We start from the raw sequence: 8295 nt of genomic DNA, 5'->3' as shown, positions 1-8295 counted from the left end.
TTCAGTTCTCCCTTCCATATTGAATTCCCATTCCCCACATGCCTCACTCTTACCCTCCTCCTACCCACATTGTGGTCGCTAAGAATGAGAACAATTCAAGCCATGATAGTGTCTTTATCATGTGTGTTTATCTGAGTGACATTGCTGCGTGCACGCCTGCACCCATGCATTCCTTCAACAGACATTAAATGAGTGCCACTATGTGTCAGGCTCAAAGGAGGAGACCGAGACACATAACACATAGTCCCTGCCCTCAAGGAGCCCTCAATCAGGAGAGGCAGACACAGAAACAACTGTAACATGCTATATCCCACCATCATGTGTTCCCTACGTATCTCTGTACACATACATGCTATGCACATATGTGGGACTGTCTCTGTGTGCACAGCAGCGGATGTTCTTCATGATCTGCATGCATCCAAGCATCCGCTTATACCTGTCTCTGTCCCCATGACAGGCTGCACGCCTCAGCCAAACCGGTTGGAGTGGGTTGTGCTGAAATTTTTGTTTGTGTCAATGGGACTTGAGGTGAGTCAGAGAGGGACAAGGATGGGTGGGGTGGTGTGGGGGAGAAGAAGAGTGAGAGTGAGGGTCAGATTGAGTGGGGGAGGGAAGGAGTGGGCCCAGGTTGGAAGGGGTGGGAGTGAGAGTGGGGTGCAGGAGGATGAGTTGGGGGTAGGAGTAGATGAGAGAGCTCCTTGGTGAGTAATATCCTGTCTGTCTGCAGTGAAGTCCCAGGTCAGAGAAGAGTCAGAGGCTGGGGGAGAGTCCCTTGTGCTTAGGGAGAGAGGAGGGTGAAAAATAAATCAGAGTGGAACTAGTTGGAAGCATGAGAGTGGACAAAATGTTTGTGATCCATTTCTGTACAGCTTTGTCTCTGTGATAAGCTATTCCTGATCTGCTCATTGCAAACTTTCTGCAGTTTGTACAGAAAGGTGTTGGGGAGCTGATGACGTGGTGAAAGATTACCAATATGGGCCTTGATCTCACCCCCCAGGACCAAGGCTTCAAAGTCACTCCTCCTGCTCCTCCCTAGGATCACCCCTGCTCCATCCCTGGAGGTATGGGCATACCCCCATACAGAACACAGGGGCTCCAGCAGCTTTTCTTCCCCTAGAAAACACCTTTACTCCCCTCCAGATGGAACTTCACTATGCTCAATATTAGGATGGTGGCCTCCTGTTTTCTAGAAAATTACATCAAAACATTGCCATGTGCTATGTTGTTCTTTGCCTATCCTGCAGGCCCACCGATTCCCCAATACCCAGCCCCCAGCCCCATCCTTTAATGATAACCACATTTCTTGGTTGCCTAACAACCCTTGGAGATCAGGGGGCTGAATCTGCTTGTTCCTCCAGGGCCCTAAAGCTGGAGTGTGCCATCCAGGGGAGGAGGCAGCTAAATGCAAGGCATGTTCAGGTCCTGTTTCTCGGTAGGTCCAGTTGTGTGCAGAGCCCCATCCTCCTTGCTCTCACCCCATGAACTTCGCAAGTTTCCATGAACACACTACCATGAAATCCAGGACCACAGTATGGGTTAAGGGACAAATATCTTTATTTTGACACTAAGACCCCACTGTGGGGAAATTCTACTCCCTGAAAAGGCCCTATGTATTGAAGCTCACTCAGGTCTTCATCAAAAATTGAGACCTTATGACTGTGCCCGGGGACCCCAAACTGGTGCTATAGTTCTAGAAAGCAGCCAAAGGGAAGAAGTCTGGCCACTTCTGGAAAGTTCTAAAGCTCCTTGCAGGAAAGTCAGATGGCTGGCTCTGGTCAGCAGGAAAAAAAGGGCAGTAACCCAGAGAGAAAAACACAAAAGTCGAAACAGTGAGAGACAGATCTCAAGGCACAGTGAGAAAAATGGAAACTTAAAGACAGAAAAATATACAAATGCTCCTTGACTTTTATGATGGGGTTATGTCCTGATAAGCCCATTGCAAACTGAACATATAAGTTGAAAATGCATTTAATATACCAGTCGCTACCCCTAGAAAATATCAAAATTCAAAATTCAAGTATGGGTCCTACCGAACACGCTATCAGTTTTGCATCACTGTAGTTTAAAAATTATAAGTTGGGTTGGGCATGGTGGCTCACACCCGTAATCCCAGCACTTTGGGAGGCTGAGGCGGGCGGATCATGAGGTCAAGAGATCGAGACCATCCTGGCCAACATGGTGAAATCCCGTCTCTACTAAAAACTCAAAAAATTAGCTGGGCTTGGTGGTGCGTGCCTATAGTCCCAGCTACTCAGGAGGCTGAGGCAGGAGAATCGCTTGAACCCAGGAGGCGGAGGTTGCGGTGAGCCAAGATTGTGCCACTGCACTCCAGCCTGGTGACAGAGCAGGACTCCATCTCAAAAAAAAAAAAGAAAAAGAAAAAGAAAAATTGTAGGTTGAACCATTGTAAGTCAGGGATTGTATTGGAGACACACACACACACACACACACACACACACACACACACGAGTTATTGAAGGGGGAGAATTCAAAGAGACAAAGTGGCTGAAGTGGCCAAGACAAAATCTGAAACAGAGACAGAAGGACCCGAAGAGAAATTTCTGGATGCCATGATTACTCAAGTCCTTCTGTCTTCTGCCCTCAATTCCCACCGCTCAGCAATGACCCAATGATACTTTCCTACTCAACATTGCCTACCCCCTCAACAACATAAGCTTCTCCCCATCCTTATTCCACCTCTCCATCATTCTCTACCTTGGCTGATTACCACTCCCCTCCACCCTAAAGCCTGCTTACAATTTCACCTTTCTCTCAATCTCCTTCTAGCTCACATTCAGTCAAAGGAGCTCTCAAGATCTGACCTCATGCAGTCTCTTTGCCTGGTCATTTCTCTGTCCTTTTGTCCCTGTCTTTATTCTGGCTGAGCTGAGAGCAAAGAGTCAGAAATGGGGCCAGGATGGCATAGGGCCAGGAAGTCAAGCAGCTAGAATGAGCTGTGTGAGAAATAGAGAAGGGTCAGGGTACAGCAGAAGAAGAGTCAAAGAAAGGGCCTGAAGGATGGGGACAGCCTGGGAGACATGGGCAGAGGGAACTGTGGGAGTCTTGAGTGCGATTAAGACCGTTTGGTGCAATTGTTGGTCTTTCTTTCTTTCTTTCCTTCTTTCTTTCCTTCCTTCCTTCCTTCTTTCTTTCTTTCTTCTTTCTTTCTTTCCTTCCTTCCTTCTGTCTTTCTGTCTTTCTCTCTCTTTTCTTTCTCTCTCTCTCTTTTCTTTCTTGCTCTCTTTTCTTTCTCTCTCTCTTTTCTTTCTCGCTCTCTCTTTTCTTTCTCTCTCTCTTTCTTTTCTTTCTTTCTCCTCTCTCTTTCTCTCTCAGTCACCCAGGCTGGAGTGCAATGGCACAATCGCGGCTCACTGCAACCTCAGCCTCCCAGGTTCAAGCGATTCTCTTGCCTCAGCCTCCAGAGTAGCTGGGACTACAGGCATGCACCACCACGGCTGGTGAATTTTTTATTTTTAGTAGAGATGGGGTTTCACCATGTTGGCCAGGCTGGTCTTGAACTCCTGGCCTCAAGTGATCCACCCACCTTGGCTTCCCAAAGTGTTGGGATTATAGGCATGAGCCACCACACCCAGCCCAATTGTTGGTTTTCTGTATGTACTGAATAATGCTAAGAACCAGAGATGGTTCCAGGGTCAGAAAATGGGGTTAAGGAAGGGAGAAGATAGAGTAAGAGCTTTGTGAAAGTTTGAGGCAAGGGGGCGTAGATTTGGGGCTAGGATAGACATCTAAGGCTAGATAGGAAGCTGGGTACTTGCTTGCTAGAGATCATATAGACTCTTGGCCAACTGAGACAAAGCCAACATCAGGGGATCACATCAGGATTACGAGACTTTCAGGATATCCAGTCCCTGCTCTCATTTCTGGACAGAGGTTGTCCCTGGATATTATTAGCAGGTGAAAGCAGGTTCACAGCCCTGGCTGCCCTTTTCCCTGTCTCTCACAATTTTCTCTCAGTTCCCCCTTTCACTTATCTTAATGCCCTTTCAGTTTGTGTATCATTGACAAGGTCATTATAGACCACTGCAGATGCTCTCCTGCGGTGTGAAGCGTGTGTCATACAAGTCCAGGTTGGCTGGTTTGCTTTCTTCCTCTCTCTGTTTCTCTCTTTCTGGCTTCTTTTCTCCCCCCTCCAAAATATGGATTTGGTTCAAACTAACCTAAGAAGGTAGGAGTCCTAGGCAGTTCCTCTCCCAGGGTCTTGGGATGGCAAAGCAATGGACAGATGCTTCCAGCTATTAGGAGGAACTGGAAGCATCTAGGTACAGAACTGGAGAGGGTACAGCCAAGGAGTATGTGAGGTTCAAGCTCTATGTCTAACTAAGATGCCTACTGCTAAGGACTCAGAGTCAGAGAGGAAGCTGGGAGAGAGGAGCTGGAAAGGCCCGTGGGGTGGGGAGTTCCCATTTCTATCCAGGAAAGGCAGAAAGTAAGTCTAACAGAACAGCCAAGACTTAGGCAAAAGCAAGAGCCTAAAATGGACATATAGGCCAATAAGGTTTAAGCAAAATTGCCCCACCCCTGAGGCAAGCCCTTGCCTAATCCTAGGAGTATGACAGATCTGAATCCAGCTGTTGGGAGGTTAGCCAGTGAGAAAGAAGCCTGAGGGAACAGACTGACTTTTAAATTTCAGCCAAGGACAGTAAAAGTTAGTGATTTTTTAGAGATTCTTACCATGATTTTGGAAAACTGAGAATACTGCCTGTCATACTCAGGGAAAGCTATAGTTGGGAGGGCAGAGACTTTCAAAGCTATTGTTGAATCTTGGCTTTAAGGTACAGGTGGGGAACAGGTCCTGGTAATCTTCCAATCTCTATAACTGTGCCTTTCCTGCCCATGCCATCCCCGTGCTGTGTTCTCTAAGGACCAAGAGTTGGGAAGAGGAGGGGAAAGCCCTGCTGTGCTATCAGACCCTGCATTACATGCCCATCCTCACTGCAGCCCTGGCCACTGTCTCCTTTCTTCCTTTCTTTATTTCTTTTCTTTTTTTCTTTCTTTCTTTCGACAGGGTCTCACTATGTTACCCAGGCTGGTCTTGAACTCCTGAACTCCTGGCCTCAAGTGATTCTCCTGCCTGGCCACTTTCTATGGTCTCAGTATCTCAGGTATGATGGGGAGCAAGGTGATGTGTAGAAACCAAAGGCCACAAGTAGCAGTCATCATTCCCACTTACAGCCCAGTCCCAGAGGACACAGATCCTGTTTTTGCCCCACCCCAGCTGTGTTGGGAGGAAAATTCTGTCTGTATTTCCTCCTTCAGCTGAAACCAGAAAGCTTGCATCTGGGCCTCTTCAGTTATCACTTGGTCCTGGGGGACAGAGTTAGTATCTGGAAACTGGCTTAAATAAAAGATATCAGGGAAGGGTAAGAGTCTGTTTTTCTCATTTTCTCACTCTTCCCCCACTTCACCCTTCTAAGGCTGCGTGGGTTCTCTCTCTCTCTCTCTCTCTTTCTCTCTCTCTCTCTCTCTCTCTCTGTGTGTGTGTGTGTGTGTGTGTGTGTGTGTGTGTGTGTGTGTGTCACCTGAGAGACTGGGTTCTGCTACCCTCTAGTGGCCAGAGCTGAAAGGACTCTCCCACCCAATCAATCGGGACCTTCAAGCCTTTGGGAATAAACGAACAGCCTATTTGATGAATGACAAAACTGAGAAGGCCTAGAGAGAAACAATGCCTTTGAGGGTCAGGGGCATAGTTGGGACTAGAACCCAGGTCTCCTGTCTCTCGGGCCAGTGGTCAGTCCACTTTCACTTCCCCACCCTCTGACTTTTGCTTCTCCTTCCTTGCTCATCCCTGGGGTGGTTAGCCCGAGTGAGAAACCCTGAAGCCAAATGATCCCTCCCGGCCCTAGTGGAGCAGCACCTGCACCTCAAATGTCAAAATCGCAAATCAGTTCACAGCGGAGATCACAGGGGTTTATTCTAAGGACCCGACTGTCCTCCGACTTTCTGAGGTTAACAATCTTGCAGGATTTTTATTGACCTGATACAGCTCCCGTAGCCTTGGTGGCACCACCATACGGTTCCCGATAGCCACCCAGGTGTCCTGTCTCCACGGTAACTGCTGCTTTGCGACCTTCGGTTTGCAGCGGTCGCGCTGCAGCCGCTGCAGTGGTTGCTGGGCGACCACGGAGAGAAAGCCGGGACTTGAGGTGGGAACCCCGGCTGGCGTCCGGTAGGGGGAGGTTCCCGGGGAAGCCCGCGGAAGGCGAGGTGCCTGGCCTGCCATGTAGGGGCTCGTTCCAAGCCGCAGACCCCACCGCCCTCCCTCTCCCCGGGGCCCATGGCGGTGGCCGTGCCCCCGGGTCGGGCCGCAGGCTCAGGCTGGGCCTGGAGGCCAGTGGCGCGGGACGCGCTTTTGGCTAGAGCTTTCCATTCATGCACCGAACTGCGGGGACGGTTCTATCTCGTAGGTGGTCTCCTAGCAGGAGGAGCGAGAGAGCCCAGCAGCGATACGGTGGTTTTCGACCCAGCTAGGGGCCAGGCCGTACGATTGGGAGCCCGGGGCAGCCCCCCGCGCAGTCACCACGACGCGGCACCCGTGGACGGGCGTTGGCTCTGCGTGGTGGGCGGCTGGGACGGGTCTCGCCGCTTGGCCACAGTGACCGCACTGGACACAGAGCGCGGTGTGTGGGAGGCGTGGACAGGGACCCCTGGTGACTGCCCCCCCGCCGGCCTCAGTAGTCACACCTGCACCCGAATCTCTGACCGAGAGCTGCAGGTGGCTGGCCGGGAGGGCGGTATCCACACTCAGCGACGCTATGGAAGCATCTACACATTAAGGCTGGACCCCAGCGCCCGCACCTATTGGTATGGCACCCTCCGCCCAAAACCTTTCACTGTCATCTACACTCTCGAAAAACAAAAGCCTAAGCAGATTTCTCAGGCAATTTATCCACGTCCTCACTCTAGCACCCTCCTTCCAGGGGAACCTACCATGTTTAAGCTAGCTGAGCTCTCTACAGTATTACCCTCCCTCTTATCCCACCTACCGCACTGCCCCATGCCTCTTCTCCATCCATCCTTGGCAAGGGCGGTGGCACTTGCATTTTCCAGAAAACCCACTCAGCCCTGAATTTCTGCATGTCCACAGCTACAAGCAAGAAGGCTGCCACACAGCCTCACGCTCAGGTCACTGTGCGGCCCTGCTCCAAACTCCTGGACCCCATCCAGGTCATCAGCTATTGCTCTTTGGAGGTTGCAACTTAGCTGAACCAGAAGTAGCTGGGCATTGGAGTCATGGGAAAATTAAGGTATTAGCTCCTCACACATCTTGTTTAGGATGGGAAGAGGCTAAAATTGTGATGCCCAGGTCTCTTCGGACAGTCCTTTCTTTCTCCCCAAGGAGGAACCACCTGTTGCTCCTCATTTGATGGAACAGCTTGCAAGGCTTGTGAGCAGTGGGCAGGGGTCCCAGAAGGGGCCCCATGGACTACGGCATCACTCATGTTCTGTGGTCGGGCCCTTTGCTGTGCTGTTTGGTGGAGAAACTCTGACCAGAGCTAGAGACACCATCTGCAATGATCTCTACATCTATGATACCCGTGAGAGCCAGACTAATGGCTGAAGGGGGGGAAGGTGGGAAGATGGGGGAACCTGAAGACTACAGAGGATGAAGTGATGGGGTAGGGAGGAGGAAAAATTAGTTGACAGGAGTTAAAGGAGTACACAGAATATTAAGCATTTGAAGAGGCCTACAAATCAAGTGAGCAGAAAAACAATGGGCAAGCCCTTGGTCGTGTTGAATTCTGTGAATGACAAAGTGCTACTGCCTCAATAACCACCCTCTGCCTGTATCCAACAGGCACATCTCCTCCTCTGTGGTTCCACTTCCCCTGTGCAGATCGTGGGATGAAACGCGTGGGCCATCGCACCTGCCTTTGGAATGATCAGCTTTACCTGGTTGGGGGTTTTGGTGAGGATGGCAGGACAGCCAGTCCACAGGTTTGCATCCTGGACTTTATCTAAATAGTGCCAAGACACATCACTAAGCCTCGTTTTGTTTTGCTTTGTTGCAAACCTATAAAGCGTTATCACCAGAGCTATCTGCTTCACTTCAAATGCTTATTAAATTTCAATCTGAGACTCAAGATTTGTCTCTGAAATTTTTGGGGGGAGGGGGAAGGGCAGTAAATAAATGGACATACCTTTATTTGCAAGGAAAGGATAAAATAAATATGGGACCTACTCTCATATTATGAGTCATTAACCTGATGGAAACAAAAACCACACATCATATGCTGTTCCGTGTCTCAAAACAATTTCCACCCCCAAGTGGGAGAA

General features: G+C 49.9%; 1 protein-coding gene across 3 annotated transcripts; it reads left to right on the top strand.

Moving 5' to 3' along the window:
* Window positions 1-6119: 6119 nt before the first annotated feature.
* Window positions 6120-8102, top strand: KLHDC9 (kelch domain containing 9). 3 transcript variants are annotated; one of them, XM_063604267.1, is made up of 5 exons: window positions 6152-6241; window positions 6426-6822; window positions 7106-7265; window positions 7358-7556; window positions 7817-8102. In XM_063604267.1, the coding sequence occupies exons 4-5, from the start codon at window positions 7385-7387 to the stop codon at window positions 7978-7980; spliced, it is 336 nt and encodes a 111-aa protein (XP_063460337.1). In that variant the 5' UTR covers window positions 6152-6241; window positions 6426-6822; window positions 7106-7265; window positions 7358-7384; the 3' UTR covers window positions 7981-8102. The 3 variants fall into 3 exon arrangements, with proteins under 3 accessions (XP_003811900.1, XP_063460337.1, XP_008962494.1); XM_003811852.5 differs by having other exon boundaries at window positions 6120-6822; XM_008964246.3 differs by lacking the exon at window positions 7817-8102 and having other exon boundaries at window positions 6171-6822; window positions 7339-7556.
* The last annotated feature ends 193 nt before the right edge of the window (window positions 8103-8295 follow it).

The sequence above is a fragment of the Pan paniscus genome, chromosome 1 (assembly GCF_029289425.2).
Source record: "Pan paniscus chromosome 1, NHGRI_mPanPan1-v2.0_pri, whole genome shotgun sequence".
Lineage (NCBI taxonomy): Eukaryota > Metazoa > Chordata > Mammalia > Primates > Hominidae > Pan > Pan paniscus.
Note: the sequence above shows the minus strand (reverse complement) of the source record. Positions and strands in the feature narration are given on the sequence as shown.

Bases quoted from the DNA above. Each gene is read 5' to 3' on its own strand.
- KLHDC9 (XM_003811852.5), top strand. From the start codon at position 6,296: ATGGCGGTGGCCGTGCCCCCGGGTCGGGCCGCAGGCTCAGGCTGGGCC. The intron at 7,266-7,357 runs GTATTAGCTCCT...TTTCTCCCCAAG, and splicing joins GGAGTCATGGGAAAATTAAG to GAGGAACCACCTGTTGCTCC. The intron at 7,557-7,816 runs GTGAGAGCCAGA...TGTATCCAACAG, and splicing joins TCTCTACATCTATGATACCC to GCACATCTCCTCCTCTGTGG.